We start from the raw sequence: 23,197 nt of genomic DNA on the forward strand, positions 1-23,197 counted from the left end.
CTTAGATTTGTTATCATGCCTTTTATACATGTAAGTCTGTTCAAAACAGTTTTAAAATTTATTTGCTTTGGGAAATTTTGTTTATTTTCTAAAGATAGTAAAAATAATTACCCCTCCTGATCTTGTACTATATGTGTCCTTTTATATATAGCATTTTGTTTTCCAGTTTATATTGATCTTCTTTGGAAATACTCAATCTTTCTGTCATTTGGTAGGACAACATACTTCACATTTATTATTGAAAAATAATAGCTGATGTATATAAAGTATTTGGGAACTCTTTATGATATCTTTGCAACTTTTCTGTAAATGTAAAAATACTCTAAAATTATGAGTTTATGTTTTTAAGTTAACATGTAACAGTCAAAAAATACAATGAGATAATAGCCAGATGTCAGAGAATCTGAATATTTGTAGCTTTCAGAGCTTTAGTGTTTCCAAGGGACGGCTTGTTAGGACAATAACTACTCTACCAACAGAGTTATCCAAAGGTAAAATCACGGTGTTATTAGTAAGTAGGATAATTGACATCTTTCACACCAAAGGTCATTATCTCATTTTAATGTATAAACAAATGGATTTTTAGGTAATTTTACTATTACTGACCTGTAGCATAAAATCTAGTAAAAATGGTGTTTTTGCTGTGTAAACAGTGTCAAAATAAGTCCTGTAAGGGGGAAAAATGAGTTATCACCTTCCATTGTTCTCATCTCAGTGCCCTTCTCCTCTCCTAAAAAGTGAAAATCAGTAAGAACATTATACAAAATAAGATTCTAAGGGAAATATAGGTATTACACTAAAACTTAAGAAAATCATGAAAAGTCAAATTATAAAACTACCCAGAATTGAATAGGTAAGTCCAGATGAATATTTTCTGTACAATGCAAAGAGAAATTGAATTTATAAATTATAAAATATAATTCTACATAGACAGTCAAAGGGTTATTGTAATAATGTAACATTCTTCCAAGTAACTAGGATTTAGTAGCACAATATTTTTTAAAGTAGGAGACTTGAAAGTTTATTCTAGTCATGTCACCTCAGTTTGTCTTTTGATGTCAAAATAGTTTTCTGGAACCCTTTGAAATTTTGTAGTTATTTCTGCTCTTATATTCAATTAGGAACCAGTCTTCTCCTGTTCAGAAGTTCTCTGATTTATTTATTCCAAGCATCCCTAGCTTAGTATCACACTACACTTGAAAATTGTTTAGAGATTGCATAACCTTGTAATTATAAATAAAGAACTTAGATTGATCTGGTTTAGAATTCTAGTTCTGCCACTTCCTGCGCTCTCCATTATTCTTGCCTGGACAATTTCATGGACAGAGGAGCCTGACGGGCTATAGTCCGTGGGGTCACAAAGAGTCAGACATGACTGAGCAACTAATACTTTTTCATTTTCCTAACACTTACTAGCTGTGTGATTGAGCAGTTTACTTAACCTTGATCTCGTTACTCACCTTTAGCACTGATGATGATAGTAGTACTCACTTGAGATGTTTTACAGTTACTGAAAGAATAGTATGCATGTGTAGCTGGCACTTGATCTTGGCTGTTTGTGTCGCTAGTGTTACTTCATATTTGCTTGAGACAGTAAACCAGGGAGCAAGTTTAAAAACTTAACAGGAGAGGCTTATTTATATTACCTAACCTCATTTTAGGTTTTAAATATACTTACAAAAGTCTAAGTAGAATAGTAGAATAATGTTTTGTTTTACATGAGAAGGCTGTGGGTGTGCCTCGTTTTGCAGAATAAGTGAGTGTATACCTGAGTAATTGAGTATAACATATACATTATAAAATTAATGAGAGTGATTAAAATATTTGTTCCCAAATGAATTTTTAAATCCGTATCTTACATATAACCTGATTTTAACATTTTAAATAAATACAGTTTTTCTTCTAAAGATCTACTGCTTTATACTTTGGATGCATCGGGAGATGATAGAAATAGAAACAGAAGATTTAAGATTTAGAGTCTAGTCCTACTTTGTGACTCAAATTATTTAACTTCTCTGAGTTTTATACTCCCTTCATCTATTAAAAATGGGGGCTAACTCTCTATTTCAAAGTGAGTTTGAGGACAGATAGATAGCTAGAAAGATAAAGATAAAATTTTAAAATATTCTTATATTATTTCTAGAACTTTAAACTTTCAAAGTACTTTTATATTGATCATGTCATTTAAATTTTATGAAAATATGAAAATTATCATGCTTATTAGTTAGAGTGGTACAGAGATAGACTGAATGGCTTTTATTTATTTATTGAAGGATAATTGCTTTACAGGATTTTGTTGTTTTCTGTCAAGCTTCAACATGAATCAGCCGTTGATATACATACATCCCCTCCCTCTTGAACTTCCCTTCCATCTCCCCATCCCACCCCTCTAGATTGATAGAGAGCCCCTGTCTGAGATCCCTGAGACATACAGCAAATTCCCATTGGCTGTCTATTTTACATACGGTAATGTAAGTTTCCATGTTACTCTCTCCGTACGTCTTACGCTCTTCTCCCCTCTGCCTGTGTCCATAAGTCTGTTTTCTATGTGTTTCTCCATTGTTGGCCTGCAAATAAATTCTTCAATACCATCTTTCTAGATTCTGTATATATGTGTTAGTATACAATATTTATTTTTCTCTTTCTGACTTACTTCATTCTGTATAATAGGCTCTAGGTTCCTCCACCTCATTAGAACTGACTCAAATGCTTTTTAGGGCTGAGTAACATTCCATTGTGTATATGTACCACAATTTCTTTATCCGTTCATCTGTCAATGGACATCTAGGTTGCTTCCGTGTTCTAGCTATTGTAAATAGTGCTGCAGTGAACATTGGGGTACATGTGTCTTTTTCAATTTTGGTTTCCTCAGGGTATATGCCTAGGAGTGGCATTGCTAGGTCATATTATTCCTAGGTTTTTAAGGAATCTCCATACCATCTTCCACAATGGCTGTATAAATTTACATTCCCACCACCAGTGCAAGAGGGTTCCCTTTTCTCCACACCCTCTCCAGCACGTATTGTTTGTAGACTTCTTGATGATGGCTATTCTGACCAGTGTAAGGTGGTATCTCATTGTAGTTTTGATTTGCATTTCTCTAATAATGAGCAATAATGAGCATCTTTTCATGTGTTTGTTAGCTATCCGTATGTCTTCTTTGGAAAAATGCCTATTTAGGTCTTTTTCCCACTTTTTGATTGGGTTGTTTGTTTTTCTGGTATTGAGTTGTATGAGCTGCTTGTGTATTTTGGAAATTAATCCTTTGTCAGTTGTTTCATTTGCTATTATTTTCTCCCATTCCAAGGGTTGTCTTTTCTCCTAGCTTATAGTTTCCTTTGCTCTGCAAAAGCTTTTGAGTTAAATCAAGTCCCACTTATTTACTTTCATTTTTATTTCATTACTCTAGAAGGTGGATCATAGAGGATCTTGCTTTAATTAATGTCATTGAGTGTTCTGCCTATGTTTTCCTGTAAGAGTTTTATAGTTCCTGGTCTTACATTTAGGTCTTTAATCCATTTTGAGTTTATCTTTGTGTGTGGTGTTAGGGAGTGTTCTAATTTCATTCTTTTACATGTAGCTGTCCAGTTTTCCCAACACCACTTATTGAAGAGGCTTTCTTTGCCCCATTGTATATTCTTGCCTCTTTTGTCAGAAATAGGGTATCCATAGGTGCATGGGTTTATTTCTGGGCTTTCTATCTTGTCCCATTGGTCTATATTTCTGTTTCTGTGCCCATACCATACTGTCTTGATGACTGTAGCTTTGTAGTATAATCTGAAGTCAGGAAAGTTGATTCCTCCAGCTCCATTCTTCTTTCTCAAGACTGCTTTGGCTATTCGGGGTCTTTTGTTTCCGTATGAATTGTGAAATTTTTTGTTCTAGTTCTGTGAAAAATGCTATTGGTAATTTGGTAAGGATCACGTTAAATCTGTAGATTGCATTTGGTAGTGTAGTCATTTTCACAGTATTGATTCTTCCTACCCAGGAATGTGGAATATCTCTCCATCTGTTTATGTCATATTTGATTTCTTTCATTGGTGTCATATAATTTTCTGTATACAGTTCCTTTGTCTTCTTACGTAGATTTATTCCTAGATATTTAATTATTTTTGCTGCACTGGTGAATGGGATTGATTCCTTAATTTCTTTTTCTTATTTTTCATTGTTAATATATAGGAAAGCAAGTGGTTTCTGTGTATTGATTTTGTATGGCTTTTGAAGTTACAGAAAGAACCTGAACTTTATAGTGAACCTAACTCTGCCAATTCCTGGCCTTGCCCTTTCCTGGTTGTGTGATGGTGGGAACATTATTTGGTTTCTCATAGCCTTGGTTTCTCCATCCACATAGAAACTGAGCACATAGCAATTGTATAACAGATGCTAGTTCTTCCTACTGACGATATAATCTCTAAGATACTAGCCTATTAAATATACACCCAGAGTAAATACTCTTCTTTAAAACTAGATTCTTTAGACCTTTTTTTTTTTAACCAGTTCTGAGGAGATATGTAATGAAAGTATTATTGAAATGCTTTATAGCTAATTTTATGTGTTTGTATGAAAAGTCTATGTTCATGCTCAAATAGACGCTTTGGAGGCATTGTTTTTAGTTTAATTTTTTGTTACTGTTTCAGTCATGTAAATACAAAAATAAATATAACATTGTTCTTTTCCTTTGAGAGCCTACTATCTGTTCATGCAAGAGACAGCAGATAACTCCCACATGACATGAGAGGAACTAAGGTTAGAAGTGTATCCAGTATAGAGTATCCTATTGCTTTTGGACAATGCAAGTTTCACAGAACATATGAGTGTTGACCCTTAAATGATTTGATCATTTGTATAATCTAAAGCATGGCTTGTTAGGTTTTCACTTTACTAGTAATCTTAAATACAATAATATATTTGGATTGCCTTGATGGACCTTTTTTAACCACACACTATCACTTGACTGCAGTGCCTCTATTCTGTTTGTGTCTTGGATTTTTTTGTTTGTTTGTTTTTGTGTTATTTTCAAATTATTTCACACTTACAAAGAGTTGCAAGAATTGTAAAAAATTTCATATACCCATGTCTCCCCCAATTGTTAAAATTTTTGCCTACCACATCTGCTTCATCATTTCTCTTCTAATATAATTGAGTATGATTTTTTTGTATACCAGTTAAAAGGAAGTTTTACTCATGTTCCCTTACCCTAAATATTAATACTTTATGATACTAAATATCTTCCTGAGAAGGAAAAATACTGCTATAATATAGTGATCTAAAGCAGAAAGTTGGCTATCCTGCCAGGCTTCTCTGTCCATGGAATTCTCCAGACCAGAATACTGAAGTGAGTAGCAGTTCCCTTCACCAGGGGATCTTCCCAACCCAGGGATTGAACCCAGATCTCCTGTGTTACAGGTGTATTCTTTACTGTCTGAGCCACAAGGGAAGCAACATAATACTACAGACCATAATTCTATTTGCCAGTAGCCTAGTAATGTTCTTTGTATGAAAAACAAAAACAGGTCCTTTGTCCATCCAAGACCACAGTTAGTGTTCATGAATCTACTTTAATCTAAAGTAGCGCCACAGTCTTTCATGTGTGTGGCCTTTTACGAGAGAACAGGCTAGATGTTTTGTAGAATACCTGCAATTTGTGTTTGTTTGATGCATTTTAATAATTAGGTTGAGGTCATATTTTTTCCTTTTTTAATTGTAATAGACACATAATGTATATTACACCACCTTAACTATTTTTAAGTTTACAGTTCAGTGGTATTAAGTACATTCATATTGGTGTCTTTATATCACCATCATCCATCTGCAGAAGTTTTTATTCATTTTGCAGAATTGAAACTCTGTACCCATTAAACACTGAATTCCCCATTCCTTCCTCTCCCCTCTCACTTCCTGGCCGAGGCCTTGGCAACTACTATTCTACATTATTTCTCTGTGATTTTGACTCAAGTACCTCAGATAAGTGAAATCATAACAGTATATGTCTGTTTGTGACTAGCTGATTTCACTTAGCATACTGTCCTTAAGGTTAATCCATGCTGTATACATATGTAGCATCAGAATATACCTTCTTTTGAAAGCTAAATAATACCCCATTTTATGTGTATATCAGATTTTCTTATCCATTCGTCAGTGAACAACTCAAGTTGCTTCCACATTTTAGCTATTGTGAATAATGCTGCTATGAACATGGGTGTACAGATACCTCTTCAAGACCCTGCCTTCAGTTCTTTAGAGTGTATACCTGAAAGTGTAATAACTGGATTATTTTGTAACTAAATTTTTAGGGGAACTATCATACTATTTTCCACAGTGGTGTAGCACTTTATATTCCCACCAATGAAGTACAGTGGTTCCAATTTTCCCACATCTATAGCAGCACTCCTTATATTTATTCTGTTTTCATATTGTTAGCCAAACTGATGGGTATAACGTGGCATCTCATTGTAGTTCTGATTTTCAGCTCCCCAGTGATTAGTGATGTTGAACATCTTTTCATGTGTTTATTGGCCCTTTGTATATCTTCTTTGGAGAAATAGCCTTTACCCATTTTGAATTGTGTTGTTGGTTTCTTTTGAGTTTTAGGAATTCTCTGTATATTCTGGATATTAGTTCTTTATTAGATACATGATTTGCAAATATTGACTTCCATTCTGTGGGTTGTCTTTTTACTCTGTGGATAGTGTCATTTGATGCACAAAATTTTTAATTTTTAACAAGTCCAAATTGTCTATATTTTCTTTTGTTGCCTGCACCTTTGGTGTTATATTCAGTGAATCATTGCCAAATGCAGTGTCATGAAGTTTTTATCTTGTGTTTTCTTCTTAGGGTTTTATAGTTTTAGGTCTTTTATTTAAGTCATGGATTCATTTAAAATTAATTTTTGTATATGGTGTTAGGTGTTAGGCTTCATTATTTTGCATTTGGATATCCAGTTTTTCAGCACTGTGTATTGAAAAGGCTGTCTTGTTCCCTTCAAATGGTCTTTGCACCCTTATAATTGAAAATAATTTGACTATATATATGTGGGATTATTTCTGCACTGTATATTCAATTCCAGTGACATATGACTGCCTTTATGCCAATACCAAACTTCTGAATACTGTAATTTTATAGTAAGTTTTGAAATGAAGTTTAAGTTCTCTAGCTTTGTCGGTTTTAGGATTATTTTGTTTATTCAGGTCCCTTGAGATTCCATATGAATTTTAGGATGGGTTTTCCTATTTCTGCAAAAGACATCATTGTTATTTTGATAGGAATTGTATTAAATCTATAAATTGCTTTGGGTAGTATTGACATCTTAACAGTATTAAGATGTCATGAACAAGGAATGTGTTTCCATTTATTCCTATTGTCTTTAATTTCTTTCAGCAATGTTATAGTTTTCATTGCCCAGATATTTCACTTGTTGGCAAGTTCATTCCTAACTGTTTTATTCTTTTTGATGCTGTTGTAAATTGAATTGTTTTTGTTTTCTTTCCAGCTTGTTTGTATATAGGAATGCAACTGATTTTTGTGTTTAGACCATATACTGCCACTTTGCTAAGTTTATTAGTTCTAACAGACTTTTTCTACGTATATGATCATATTATTTGCAGACAGATAATTTTCTTTTTTTCATTTGGAAAATTTATTTCATGCTTTACAGGGAAACAGAAAGGAGGGTCAGAGTACCGCTTGTTTTGGCCTTTTTTAAAAATTATGAAAGTATGATAACATTTACAAGAGACTTGGAAAATACAGAACATGGTTATATGTAGTTCCACTACATATTACAGTTATTTTTTAAGTAGATAAATTAAAATTTTTAGTTGGGAGTTTCAGTATTAAACTCTCAAAAATTAATAGAATGAATATACAGAGAAGTGGAAGGATATAGTAGTCCTGAAAAGCACTATGCACCAGTTCATCATAATCAAGATTTATACAGTTTTCACACAACAGTAGGATACAAATTCTGTTCAAATTCCCATAGATTGTAAAGGAGGAGACACTGGAACATATCCAGGGACATAAGAACAGGTGCAAAAAATGGGTGGTCTAAAGATACTGAAATCATACAGAGTTTGTTCTCTTATCCTTGTAGAATTATGTTAGAGATCAGTATCAAAAGAAACTTGAAAATAACCCACATGTTTTCAAATACAGTGTAACATTTACCAAGAGAGATGTTTGACTTAGCATTGAAAACTTCAATAAAGTTAGAAGACTGAAAAAAACAGAGGGTGATTACAGAGAAGAAAACATTTAAATGAGAAAATAATATCAGAATGGGAAATTAATATCAAAGACACTTTAAAATCTCTTGTATTTAGAAATTTAATGTCTACTTTTAAATGATGAGTATGTCTAAGAAGCCATAGCACGGAAATAGAAAATATTTATAATAGAATAAAAATTGAAAAGAGAATTTACCAGAATTTGTTGCTTGCAGCTGAAGCTGCTGGATAATTTTTCTTCTTCTTATTTGTTTAATTGACTGATTTTCAATACTTTGTTAGATAGAAGTGGTGAAAGTGGGCCAGCTTGACTTGTTTTTGATATTAGAGGGAAAGTTTTCAGTCTTTCACCATGGAAGTATGATGTTTGCTGTAGGTTTTTCATATATGACCTTTATTACGTTGTGGTGGTTTCCTTATATTCTTAGTTAAAATATTTAATACTGTCACATACTTCCTGCATAGATTGAGATGATCATGTTGGTTTTTTTTTTCCTTCTTCTTCATTCTATTGATGTGGTATGTTACATTGATCAGTTTTCCTGTGTTGAATCATCTGTGCAATCCAGGAATAAATCCTACTTGGTCATGGTATATAAAACTCTTAGTATAATGCTGAATTCAATTTTTCTTGAGATTTTTGGATCAGTATACATAAGGGATATTGGTGTGCAGTTTTCTTATAGTGATAATGCTGGCCTCAAAGCATAAGTTGGGGAGTATACCTTCCTCTCCAATTTTGGGGCAGAATTTGATAAAAATTGATGGTAGTTCTTCAAATGTTGGGTAAATTTCACCAGGAAAACAATCAGATTTCAAGGGCTTTTGTCAGGAGATTTTTGATTACTGATTCAATTTCCTTATTAATTATAAAGTATTAAAACTTTTTCTTCATGATTCGGCATTGGTAGGAGTTTTTCCGTTTTGTGTAAGTTATCCAGTTTGTTGGCTTACACTTGGTCATAATAACTCCTATAATCCTTTTTGTTTCTGTTGAATTAACAATAATGTTCCCACTTTCATTTCTGATTTTAGTAATTTATTCTTCTCTCCTTTTCCCTTAGTCCATCTTACTAAAAGTTTGTCAATTTGTTGATCTTTTAAAAAAACAGCTATTGGCCTCATTTTCTCTATTATTTATTTGATTCATTGGTTAATAGTATGTCATTTAATTTCCACAACTTGGTGAATTTTCCAGTTTGCTTCTATTATTGCTTACTGTCTTCATCCATTTTTGACATAAAACATGTTATGTTGGAGAAGACTCTTGAGAGTCCCTGGACTGAAAGGAGATCCAACCAGTCCACCCTAAGGGAGATCAGTCCTGGGTGTTCATTGAAAGGACTGATGCTGAAGCTGAAACTCTAGTACTTTGGCCACCTCATGTGAAGAGTTGACTCATTGGAAAAGACCCTTATACTGGGAGGGATTGGGGGCAGGAGGAGAAGGGGACAACAGAGGATGAGATGGCTGGATGGCATCACCGACTCGATGGACATGAGTTTGAGTAAACTCCAGAAGTTGGTGATGGACAGGGAGGCCTGGCATGTTGAGATTCATGGGTTGCAAAGAGTCAGACACGACTGAGCGACTGAACTTTATATGACAACTTTCTTACTAAATCTATTGAGACGTAATTGTGGCCTAACATATGGTATATTCTGGAAATGATCCAAGTGCACTTGAAAAGAATATATCCTGTTGTTGGTCAGAGTGTTCCAAATATGTCTGTTAGATCAGATTGGTTTATTGAGGCATTTAAGTCTTTTTCTGGACTTATCTTTTGTCTGGCTGTTTTACACATTATTTTAAGCAGGGCGTTGAAATCTTCAACTATTATTTGTTTACTCTCTTTAATTCTGTCACTTTGTATTTCAGAGATTTTGATGGTATAGCATTAGGTACATGAATGTTAATTGTTTTATTTTCTTACTGTATTAAACCTTCTACTAATATATAATGTTGTCCTTTGTCCCTTGTAACTTTTTAAAATTTAACTTCTATTTTATCTAATATTAATATAGTCACTCCTATCTTTTAGTAGCTAGTTGCATAGAATATCTTTTTCTGTCCTTTCACTTTCAGCCTGCTTGCATCTTTGGATCTCAATGAAGTCTCTTGCAGAAAACATAGTTGGGTCGTGTGATTTTATCCATTCTGCTTTTTTTTGATTGGAGGGTTTAAGCAATTTGCATTTAAAGTAATTATTGATAAGGAGAGGCTTCTGTCATTTTGTTATTTATTTTCTACATTTATTACAGATTTATTTCCTGCATTTCCTGCATTACTGTCTTATTTTTTGTTTGGTTGATTTTTTTATATATGTAATGAAATGTTTAAATTCCTTTCATTTTTCTTTTTATGTATATTCTGTAGCTAATTTCTCTGTGGTTACCATGGGGATTACATTTAACATCCTGAAATTACAACACTCAAATTAGAATTTATATCAGTTTAACTTTAGTGATATATGAAAACTCTGCTCCTCTTAACAGTTACATCCCACCCCTTTCAGTTGTTTATGTCACAGAATTACAACTTTATACATTATATGTACAAAAATGTAAATAACAATTTTTAAATGCATTCATGTTTTAAATTATGTAGAAAATAAATGTGAAATTACAAAGCAAAGTTACCATAATATTAATTTCTGGGCTAGTAATTGATTTTAGTTATTTACTGATGTTGACATCACTTCTGTATGAATAATTCACTTTTAAACTAACTTTTAAAATATAAAATTCCAGGCAAGAATACTAGAGTGGGTTGCCATGCCCTTCTCCAGGGGATCTTCCTGACCCAGGATCAGGCATAGCAACCCACTCCAGTATTCTTGTCTGGAAAACCCCATGGGTAAAGGAACCTCATGGGCTATAGTCCAAGGGGTCACAAAGAGTCAGACATGACTGAGTGACTAACATGCCCACTTCTTTAAAATATAGTTTAAAAAATATTAGTCTCTTAAATCATGTAGATAACAAAAAGTGATGTTACAAAACACTATTAAGATAATGAAGAGGTTTTTTTGTATTTGTCCTTAGTACCAAGGTCTTTATTTCCTCAGACATCTAGAGTTACTGTCTTTGTGTCCTTTCATTTCTACGTGTAGGATTCACTTTAGCATTTTTTTCAGGGCCAGTCTATAAGTAATGATCTTCAACTTTGTTTATTTGAGAATGTCATAATTTCTCCCTCATATTTGAAAGATTGTTTTGCCAGTTACTGGGTTCTTGGTTGACAGTGTTTTTCTTTTAGCACTTTGAATATACCCACCCACTGTTTCCTGACCTCAAAGGAGCTCTTGTATATTGAGTCACTTTGTTGTACTGCTTTCACAATTTTCTCTTTGTCTTTCAGCAGTTTGATTTTAATGTGTCTGAGTGTGAATCTCTCCGAGTTCATCCTACCTTGAGTTTTTTGAGCTTCTTAGATTGTTTATATTCATGTCTTTCATCAAATTTGGGGATGTTTTACCCATTATTTCTTCAGATATTCTCTCTTCCCCCTTGATCTCTCTCTTCTTGGACTCCCGTAATATGTTTGTTGGTCTGCTTAATGATGGCCCACAAGTCTCTTTAGACTCTGGTTACTTTTCTTCAGTCTTTCTGTTCTCAGACTTAATAATTTATGTCATCCTATCTTCAGGTTTCCTAATTCTTCTGCCTGCTCACATTTGCTTTAGTGAATTTTTCATTTCAGTTACTGTACTTTTCAGCTTCAGAATTTCCTTTTGGTTTCTCCTTAGGTTTTCTGTCTTTTATTGCTTTCTCCATTTTGTTCATACATTATTTTCTTAATTTTGTGCACCTTGTCTTTTAGTTCTTTGGATATCTTTACAGTGGTTGCTTTAAATCATTTGTCTGATAGATATGCCACCAGCTCTTTTTGAGAGACGGTTTCTTTTTTCTTCACTCTCCCTCCTTTGAATGGAACATATGTTCCTATTTCTTCGCATGCCTTTTGATTTTTTTTGTTCGAAATTGGACATTTGAATCTTATGATTTTTCTGGAAATAAGATTCTCCACTTTTCTAAAGTTTGCTGGTTTGTTTTTGGTTTTTTGATTGCTGTAGGCTATCTTTGTGCTAAAAATCAGCCTATGAGATAACTTTAAAATCTTCTCTGATTCTTTCTATGCCTGCATCTTCCCCAGGCATGCACAGTGACTTTGTGCTTTCCCTCATATATGTGGTTGTTTTTGAATATTTTAATCTTCAGTGTCTGATTCTTGAAAGGGGAAAAAGAGACAAATGAAATTATGGGAGGAGACACTTGCCCTTTAAATCTCCTAGGAGTCACTTCAGCCAGAGGGGGAGGGATTTACATTACTTGGGAGAGGCTCAGCAATAATGGCCACTACCTCTTTGAAACTTCCGTGATCAGAGGTAGCAATCAGAACACAGATTCCCTATATTTGAAGAACAGGGTCCCTTTTGGCTGCCTACTCCCTCCCTACTTTGCCCTGGCTTGTGCAGGCTTTGTGCCAGCTGCTCTAGGAACAAATTATGAAGGATGGGAGTTGGGTAGCTTCAACACTGCTGAGAATTGAAATTGACTGGATTAACCACAGTTTGACATCTGGTAACTTCTAGAAGTTGCAAGCCCTCAATAGACTACAGAAGTCCAAAATACTCATGTCACACTGGCAATTGCATTTTGCCAGTACAGTCGTCATCTAGGTGGAGAAGCAAATTTGTGGGACTTCTTATTCTGTCATCATTCCAGAATTCATCATATTTGTTTTTATAGTCAGTTTAACTTATAGTAGTCACTAACATGTTAGCATTTAACTTTCAATGCTGTGTGTGCCAAATTAGAATCCAAGATGTACTACTGTCTGGGGTTTATGAATTCTTTATTGGAGAAATACTTGTTTATAATTTAGTAGGGGAGAAAGAGACTGACATTAAACCAATAATATAATGAAACTTCGATAAATGCTAAGGAGGAGAAATACAGTATACAGCATAAAAGCGTTTTCTAAACTAATTTTGGCCTGTTTTTAAATAACTGAATCTTAGAATTATTTTTAACACAAGATTTTTAAGGTGTAATATTGTTATCTGAAATTGGATTAGGAGGCTGCAGTATGTTAACAGCAGCAGACTTATAAGGCCCTTTATTAATGAAATAACATTCTAAAAGTTGGATGATCAAAACTATGTTTCTTAAGTCTTATTATTAATTCTTGGGTCATATTCTTTAGGGTTTGGTTAGTTTCTGTTTCTGGTATATCCTGCCCCTTTCCTATCACCCACCCCCACATTTCTAAGTGAATCATAGGATTTCATTATTGTCTAAGTTGAGACATACACAATGGTATATACTATTAGTAAGTATAATGGATTAGCAACAGGTTTCTGTGGTTTACAACACAGTTTTTTCTTTTGTTTTTAATATTACTTTACTGAGTTGTCACACGGTCCTTTTGGTTAAAGGTATGTCTCTTTATAGACGGAAGAAATAAGTTTCAATAATTAGTACTTGTGATTTACCTGTATATTCAAAGTCATTGAATGGTAGAGGGAGGTAGAGAGAGATCTAGAATCATGCTTTTTGATGTGTCATTTAAGGTTATTTAAATAATTAGTCAACAAGTAACTTTCACATAGATTATCCTCAAGTCTTACTGCTGTTACTTTGTTTCCTCCCTAAGTAAAGCTGGTAATTCCGTGTTATCTGTTCTGCTATCTCCCTCCTAGTTATAGACACCAAGGTCTTAAACTAGTCAAATTTGCTACTGTATTTTTTGTTTTAGTGCTCTTTATTTCAGCTATCTGAAAGTAGCAAATTCCGCGGCCAAATTTTTCTGTATCTCTTCTATCTAAAGTACTTGTTCTGGCTTTGGTGTTAAGGTATTGTGTTTTTCTGAGTTGTATACTGTACCCTCCAAGCCCATTGGGCTACCTCATTCCCACCACCTCCAAGTTTGAGAGGGATGAATTACTACTTTGTCAGATACCCTTTCTGTATTCTATAAGAATTTAGAAATCCTCAAGTTAGTAAGTAAAAGTATAATGTATTTTAAGATAAATGTTTTAATTCTCTTCCTGCTAACACAGTCTTAAATATTTTTAACATTATTTTGGTGGCTGAACTTGAGGCCATCAGATCATGCCTCTTGAGCTGCAAGTACATAGGCTCTTGTTTTAGACTACATTTTGTGATAGGTCTTTTCAAATTGCTTAATCTGACATTAGTTTTGAATGAAATTCTTTTAATCCTCAATTTGAGTTTCTGTTCAGTTTCAAGTCTATGCTTTCCCTTCAGGTGTGGTCATTCACTCAGATTATTTCTAAGATACATCTACAAATAAACTGATTGTACATATATTAATTATCTAATCATATTCATTAAACCAAAATTATAAATTATTTTTACTAGTCTGTATTCTTTTTTCAGAACTGAACTTTAAAATTGAAATTAGTTTTATTATGTGAATGCTAATATCTTAATAACAGCTTTAACCCATAGTATTTTACAACTGCCTTCATTATTAACCTCTTACAATTGAGTACTTGACTCAATATAATTGTTTTGCTGTAGTTTATGAAAAAATTCAAAACTGTTCAAATAGGAAGTAGTACAGTGAACTCCCATGTATACTTATCACCCAACTACAGCAGTCCTCAGTTCATGCACTTAGATGATCCATTACCCCTCCTTCTCCTAATCTCTCATTGTCGTCATTCTGTCTTGAAGGAAATTTAACACTTTGTATAATTTATATGTATTTCAATACCAGATTTTTATATAACTAGAATCAAAAGGTAACATATACAGTGATGATGAGTTGGTGATCATGAGCAGCTAGGGTTGTGATAATTTTGGTATAAGTTAGACTTTTGTGAAAGCCAACTTTTTCCACTATATTTTTGGTAATAAACGAGCAGAGGAAGCCAGATGGTTTTCTTGCCGTAATTTTTAAAGATTATAGCTTCTTTTGTAAGTTTAAATAGCCTTGTTCTTTCTTGCCTTCCTCTGTAATTGCTTAAGCAAAGTAAGGTGAAGTTGTACCATTAATTTTTTAATTTAAAAATATCAATTTGAGATCCCAGTAGTCATTGGGAAATGAATAATTCCTAATGTTCATAAAATCTTAAATGTCTCTCACAAATAGTATTTTTAGCAATCTCACATGTAGTATTAGGTTTGATTCTCATTGTATCATTGGAAAATAGACTATTATCATTAAAGGTAGGGCTGCACATAAAGTAGCTAGTATTATGTTTGTATTTAATACAGTATTGCCTACTCATTTTGTTTGTTTTTTTCAGGATTTTTTATTGTTTCAGACGTACAGCAAAGTGATCTAGTTATGTGTATATATATCTTCTTCAGATTATTTTCCATTATAGATTATTTTAATACACTGACTATAGTTCCCTGTGCTTTACTGTAATCCTTGTCCCCACTCATTTTTAACTTGCTGCTTCATGTAGCTTAGATGCATACAGTACAATTATTTATGCAAGCATATCTCTTAAAATTTATTTAAAGGATAGTCATCTTTTTGATTCTCTGAAAATGTCATTTGACTTTGTAATTATATATTTTTAAATATGCAAAAGAAAGAATTTTAAGAGGAGTCACATCAGTTTTCTAGTATGTTCCAGTCTGGTTTTCATTTGGTAATAATTGCATTTTATTTTTAAAATTTTGTTCCACCTTCATAACAAACCCTTTCCAGCTTAAGCAGAAAACCAAGCTTTTTTCATCCCAAACTTAATTATACCTATGTTACTCTGCTTGTGTTTTTGGAGGGGTGGGGAGTGGTTGACCATTAATTGTTCTGTCCGTGGTCTAGAATAACAGATGAAAAGCAGTAATTGCAGTTGATAACAATTGAGGGCTTTTACATTGAATGTGTTTTCAGTATTCTAATTAAAGTTTATGATGGATTTCTTTGTATGGCTCCTTTCCCCCAGTGTTTAAACACAGTTCAGTATGAGACAGAATTTTTTTTCTGGGTGATGAAATGTTGGAATCTTCAGGAGATCCTTGAGACTAGAAAAGAAGTGATTGCCAAGAAATTTGGATGAGTTTTTTGTTATATTAGAAAATATTTGTGAATTGTTTTGAGGAGAATGGTGAACTTCACAAATCTTAACAAAATTGTGTCTGTTGTAGCGGAAATAATCATCCATTTCTCAAATGTAATAGCTGCCTATATATCTAATTCTTTCCACTGGTGCTAGAAACTGGATACATTGTTTAACATATGAAAACTTCATATAAAATTATAATTTAAGAAATAGCAAATCTTTCATATGCTTCTAATATTTGTGACCATTAATATGTAATGTGCCAATTTTCCTGTTAAGCCTAATACTTTTACAATTCTTTCTTTAAGGCAAATCCTCCTCCAGTACTGGTTAACACAGACAGCTTGGAAACATCAACTTATGTAAGTTCCATTCATCACCATATATAATTCTGTTTTTCCTGTTCAGGTTTTGATACAGGTATAAAAATCACAGCATTATTTTCTCTAATACATTGTACTTATGATGCTCTGTCATTGAGCTGTAATTACTAAAGTAAATGAAACATACTATCCTTTTTTGTTTTCTGTTTTTTCCATGCTTTTACAAAGCAGAAATGTTGAAATACATTTCATTTTTAAGTTAAAATGAATAGCTTTCACTACAGGCTCTGTCTCACCAGTGGTCATTTACACAATGCCATATAATCAGAGAGTCATTTTTGAAGTCTAATTGAGTGACTGTGTTTTTAGTGACCAGATTTATATGTGTTCACAGTTATAATTCTGTAACTTTAAATTAATTGTTCCTTCGCTCTAAACTTCTTTTGTTAAAAAATCTTCTTTCTCCTAAAGATAAATAGCCAGAACAGCAGAATCTTAACATTTTTCACCCCACCTAAAGTATCTTTGGAGATGTTTAAGTAGAAGTTATACCTGTGCATTTTTAAAAAATCAAATGGTGCATAATTTAATACATTATAAAAATCTTTTTTCTCTCATTTTTGAACTGTAGTTGATTTTCATCTGTACTTTGAAACATTTTATTTGGCTTTATATTCTGTGTATATTTATATGGGTATAGCAAATTTGGGGAGATTTTTGAAAACTTTAAGTAATAATACTTAATACAAACCAAAAGTACTCTTCAGTCAGTGTCACCTTTCACACTGATATTGAATACTTAAGAAGAATTTTGTTTGTACTTTTGTCAATATTTTCTTCTTCACATTTTATCCCTTGTTCATTTGTTAAATTATGTTTTGCTTAAGGGAGAGATATTAAATATTTTTATTTTAAAACCCTTTGAACTGGAAGGTTACTATGTAAGACCTAACAGAAAACTAGATCAACAAAGAAAATAAATACACATGCATTTTAGAGATGTCAACAAATTAAAAGCAGGATTAACATACAGACAGCAAACTTAGTTTTTATGACACATTATTCAAAAAATAATTTTCCTGCTAAGCAGAATATGTTGGAAGTCTCTAAACCCATTCACTACCCATGTTGAGAAATTCTCTAGAAAGACTCACAAGGCTCAGCACCTTGTACCTAAGATTTATTTATATGTACATACATATTTATATGTACATACATACATATTGTTATATGTAATAAGTCAGGATCCATAGTCAGATTATAAGGCTGTTTGTCTAGAAGAATACATCTTTAGATTTCCTTGTACTATCTTCCTCCCAAGAGGTGTCCACAGAGCACTGTTTTCACTTGGCAGTGAAAATGTAGCAACAAGTATTCAGTTTTTCTGCCTAGGGAAGCCCACTATTTGGGCTTCACCACAGTTATTTACTGGTGGTTGTTCACATAGACACCCTCTATCCTGTACATACCAAATTTCCAAACTCGCAGAAGGAAAACAGGTGTTCAGCATAAAGTTCATTGTCTCTGCAAAGTCTTGCCAAGAGTAAACAACCCTTTCAGTTAGGGAATGGTGAGAACGATCCCAAAATCAATTTCTCAAATGCCTAACACTCTTCTAGCCAAAGCAGCCTTGGGCCTGATATAGCAACCCTTTTCTCTACATAAGGCAATAAGATAAATTCCATTTTCTTAAGATTTTGTTTCAGAGTTGTTCTACTTTATCATATTTGAAGAACACTGTAAAACGTTTAGTAATATTCTTTGTGGCTAATTAGTTTAATTCTGAAATTTAAAATATGTTTTAGAATGGCTTTTAAACTTACTTGTTATTCCTTTGTTGAGTTCTGGTTATTAAATACTAGCTATGAGTTGATGAATAAAAATAAAACTTGCAGCTGTTGCATTATATATCACATTTTCCCCCCCTGGCTGTTGTCACATTGCTTCCTAAAATTAAGTAGTTAATTGAACAGGTAATGCATATACATTGTATAAAATTCAATATGTACCAAGGTATATCCAATGAAAAGAGAAGAAAAGTGAAGAAAAAATCTTTCTTCACCCCTACTCCTAGTCTTCTTATTCCTCTTAGTTAAAATGTTAATGTGTGTGTGTGTGTGTATAGGATATATATAAAAAGAATATGTGTATATATATCCTTTTATAAATATTTTGTACATCACTAAGGATATATGTGTTTTCAAACTTTTCCCATACAAAAATCAATGCCCCACTGATACTTTTGTATAGATGTTTTGTGTATATATGCAATTATATAATCTGAATATATTTGTATACATAGATTGCTCAAAAGGTGTGTCAACTTTTAGATTTGATCATTATTGCCAAATTATACTTTCTGGCATTATGATTCAACAAAAATTATTGTTTTTACCCCATACTGTCACTAGCATGGTGTGTTGATAAATTTTTTGATCCTTTGTTAGCATGTTTGTTACTGTAAAGTATATTAACTCATTGTTTCAACTTGAATTTATATCTCAATTCTTTTTCAGCCTTTTCACCTTAAAATTTTTTTTTATGTTGCGACATTTACATACCACAAAATCTACCCTTTTAAAGAGTACAATTCAGTGGTTTTAGTTTATTCACAGCATTGTGCCATCACTGCCTTTTCAAATTTCATAACATTTTTATTTCCTTGTAAGGAAACCCTGTACCCGTTAACAGTCACTCCCCATTTTGCCCTTACCCCAGCCCCTTACAATCACTAATCTACTTTCTGTCACTATGGCTTTGTCTTTTCTGGACTATTCATATAAATAGAATCATACATGTACACCTGAAACCAACACAACATTGTAAATCAACTGTACTGCAATAAAATTTTTTTAAAAAGGAATCATACAGTAAATGTTTTTTTGTGTCTGGCTTTCACTAGGCGTAGAATTGTGAAGTTTCATCTGTGTTGTAGCATGTGTTATGACCATAAAAACATGATTCGTTTTTATGGTCGAATTATTTTTCATTATATGTATGTACTGCTACTGCTAAGTCACTTCAGTCGTGTCCAACTCTGTGCGACCCCATCCCTGGGATTCTCCAGGCAAGAACACTGGAGTGGGTTGCCATTTCCTTCTCCAATGCATAAAAGTGAAAAGTGAAAGTGAAGTCGCTCAGTCATGTCTGACTCTTCGCGACCCCATGGACTGTAGCCTACCAGGCTCCTCCGTCCATGGGATTTTCCAGGCAAGAGTACTGGAGTGGGATGCCATTGCCTTCTCCGTATGTATGTACTACATTTTGTTTATTCATCCTTCTCTTGGTGGGCTCTTGGGTCATTTCCACCTTTTGGCTATTGTGAATAGTGCTATGGTAAACATTGGCATGGGCATCCCCGGTGGATGAGAGGTAAAGAATCCACCCAGAATCCACCTGCCAATGCAAGAGATGTGGGTTCAATCCGTGGCTTGGGAAGATCCCTTGGAGAGAGAAATGGCAACCCACTCTAGTATTCTTTACTGCGAAATCCCATTAACAGAGGAGCCTGGTGGGCTCAGTCCACGGGGTCACAGATAGTTGGACTTAATGACTAAACAACAGCAACAGACATTGCATACAGTATCTGGGAATTATTGTCATTTTATTAGTATTATGTCTCTTAGTCCATGAACATATTGTCTATCCATTCATTTACATCTTCAGTTTTGTTAACAGCGTTTTAAATTTTCAGTGTATTTGTCTTACACTTTTTAAATTAATTCCTAAGTATTTTATTCTTTTAATGATATTGTAAATGAAATTGTTTTCTTAATTTTATGTATGGATTTTTCATTGCTAGTGTTTAGGAATATAATGGATTTGGGGGTATTGACCTATCCTGCAGTGTTAAACCTGAACTCATAAATTAGTTATTTTTTGTTCTTATTGTAGATTCTTTTGGATTTTCTACATAAGGTCATGTAATATACAAACAAATATTTTCATTTCTTTCTTTTCAATAAAGATGCCTTTTATTTATTTTTCTTACCTAATTGCCATGGCTGAAACCTCCATTAAAATGTTTCATAGAAATTGCAAGAGCAAGCATTCTTATTTTGTTCCTGATCCTTGGGTGAAAGCTTTCACTCTTGTACAATTAAGGATGATGTGTTAAACCCAGTGTTAAGTATTAATTGATACTATAAGTTCATTGGCATTGGGTTTGATTCTCTCTCTGAAATCCTATTCTTTTCCTAAATACTAAAATATTAAGCAAAAATTCTAGAGGTCTTCCTGGTTCTGGTAATGAGCAGAAATGAAGAAATTTGTTGAAATAATTCCTAACTATTCCTTTGTATTTTCTGTAAAACCATAAAGAGTAAAGATTAGGAAAATTCATTTAATTTTACCTTGGTAGCTTTCTTACACAGGGCTTCCCTGGTGGCTCAGATGGTAAAGAATCTGCAGATGTGGGTTTTATCCCTGGGTCAGGAAGATCCCCTGAAGAAGGGAATGGCTAACCATTCCAGTATTCCTTTTTTTCCTAATTGATAGATGATTGCTTTACAGTATTGTGTTGGTTTCTGCCATACATCAACATAAATCCTCCCTTGGTATACACATGTCCCCTTCCTCTTGAACCTCCCTCCCACCTGCCACACCTCTAAGTTGTCACAGAGTACCTGTTTGAGCTCCCTGCATTATACAGCAAATTCCCACTGGCTGTCTCTTTTGCATATGACAATATATGTGTTTCCATGCTACTCTCTCCATTCATCCCACCCACCCTCTCTTTTCGCCTGCCCTGGGCCCACCTGTCTGTTCTCTATGTCTGTGTCTCCATTGCTGCCCTGAAAATAGGTTCATCAGTACCATCTTCCTAGATTCCATATATACATGTGTTAATATGTGATAATTGTCTTTCTCTTTCTTTCTTACTTCACTCTGTATAATAGGCTCTAGGTTTATCCACCTCATTAGAACTGACTCAAATGTGGTGTTTTTGTGGCTGAGAAATATTCCTTTTTGCATTACCCCCCCCCCCCCGCAAGAAAAAGAAAAGCAAAAAGGCAAAATGGTTGGTTGAGGAGGCCTTCCAAATAGATGAGAAAAGAAGAGAAGAGAAAAGCAAAGGAGAAAAGGAAAGATATACCTATCTGAATGCAGAGTTCCAAAGAATACCAAGCAAAGATTTTAAAAAGCCTTCCTAAGTGAACAGTGCCAACAAAGATCCATCTAGTCAAAGCTGTGGTTTTTCCATTAGTCATGTATGGATGTGAGAGTTGGACTGTAAAGGAAGCTGACTGCCGAAGAATTGATGCTTTTGAACTGTGGTGGTGTTGAAGACTCTTGAGGGTCCCTTGGACAGCAAGGAGATCGAACCAGTCCATCCTAAAGGAAATCAGTCTTGAATATTCATTGGAAGGACTGATGCTGAAGCTGAAACTCCAATACTTTGGCCACCTGATGCGAAGAACTGACTCAATTGAAAAGACCTTGATGCTGGGCAAGATGGAAGGCGGGAGGAGAAAGGGATGACAGAGGATGAGATGGTTGGATGGCATCACTGACTCAATATATATGAGTTTGAGTAAATTTCGGGAGTTGGTGATAGACAGGGAGGCCTGGCATGCTGCAGTCCATGGGGTTGCAAGAGTTGGACACGACGGAGTGACTGAACTGAACTGAACAATGCAAAGAAATAGAGGAAAACAATAGAATGGGAAAGACTAGAGATCTCATCAAGAAAATCAGAGATACCAAGGGGACATTTCATGCAAAGATGGGCACAATAAAGGACAGACATAGAATGGATCTAATGGAAGCAGAAGATATTAAGAACAGGTGGCAAGAATATCTAGAAGTACTACGCAAAAAAGATCTTAATGACCCAGATAACCACGATGGTGTAATCACTCACTTAGAGCCAAACATCCTGGAGTGTGAGATCAGGTGGGACTTAGGAAGCATCACTATGAACAAAGCTAGTGGAGGTGATGAAATTCCAGTTGAGCTATTTCAAATCCTAAAAGATGATGCTGTGAAAGTGCTGCACTCAACATGTCAGCAAATTTGGAAAACTCAGCAGTGGCCACAGGACTGGAAAAAGTCAATTTTCATTCCAATCCCAAAGAAAGGCAATGCCAAAGAATGCTCAAGCTACCAAACAGTTGCACTCATCTCACATGCTAGCAAAGTAATGCTCAAAATTCTCCAGGCTGGCTTCAACAGTACATTAATAGTGAACTTCCAGATGTTCAAGCTGGATGTAGAAAAGGCAGAGGAACCAGAGATCAAATTGCCAGCATCCGTTGGATCATCGAAAAAGCAAGAGAATTCCAGAAAAACATCTACTTTTGCTTCATTGACTACGCTAAAGCCTTTGACTGTGTGGATCATAGCAAATTGTGGAAAATCCTTACAAGAGATGGGAATACCAGACCACCTGACCTGCTTCCTGAGAAAGCTGTATGCAGGTAAGAAGCAACAGTTAGAACTGGATATGAAACAACAGACTGGTTTCAAATTGGGAAAGGAGTACATCAAGGCTGTATATTGTCACCTTGCTTATTTAACTTATGTGCAAGTACATCATGCGAAATGCCGGGCTGGATGAAGCACAAGCTGGAATCAAGATTGCCAGGAGAAATATCAATAAC

General features: G+C 34.1%; 1 protein-coding gene across 12 annotated transcripts in view; it reads left to right on the plus strand.

Moving 5' to 3' along the window:
* Positions 1-23,197, plus strand: part of DLG1 (discs large MAGUK scaffold protein 1) — a 261,867-nt gene that overhangs the window by 123,484 nt on the left and 115,186 nt on the right. For all 12 annotated transcript variants that reach the window (XM_043874579.1, XM_043874576.1, XM_043874577.1 and 9 more), the window contains one exon: positions 16,581-16,634. In XM_043874579.1, the coding sequence (XP_043730514.1) occupies positions 16,581-16,634 (54 nt within the window). The remainder of the gene's footprint in view (positions 1-16,580; positions 16,635-23,197) is intronic.

This window comes from Cervus elaphus, chromosome 19 (assembly GCF_910594005.1).
Source record: "Cervus elaphus chromosome 19, mCerEla1.1, whole genome shotgun sequence".
Taxonomy (NCBI): Eukaryota; Metazoa; Chordata; class Mammalia; order Artiodactyla; family Cervidae; genus Cervus; species Cervus elaphus.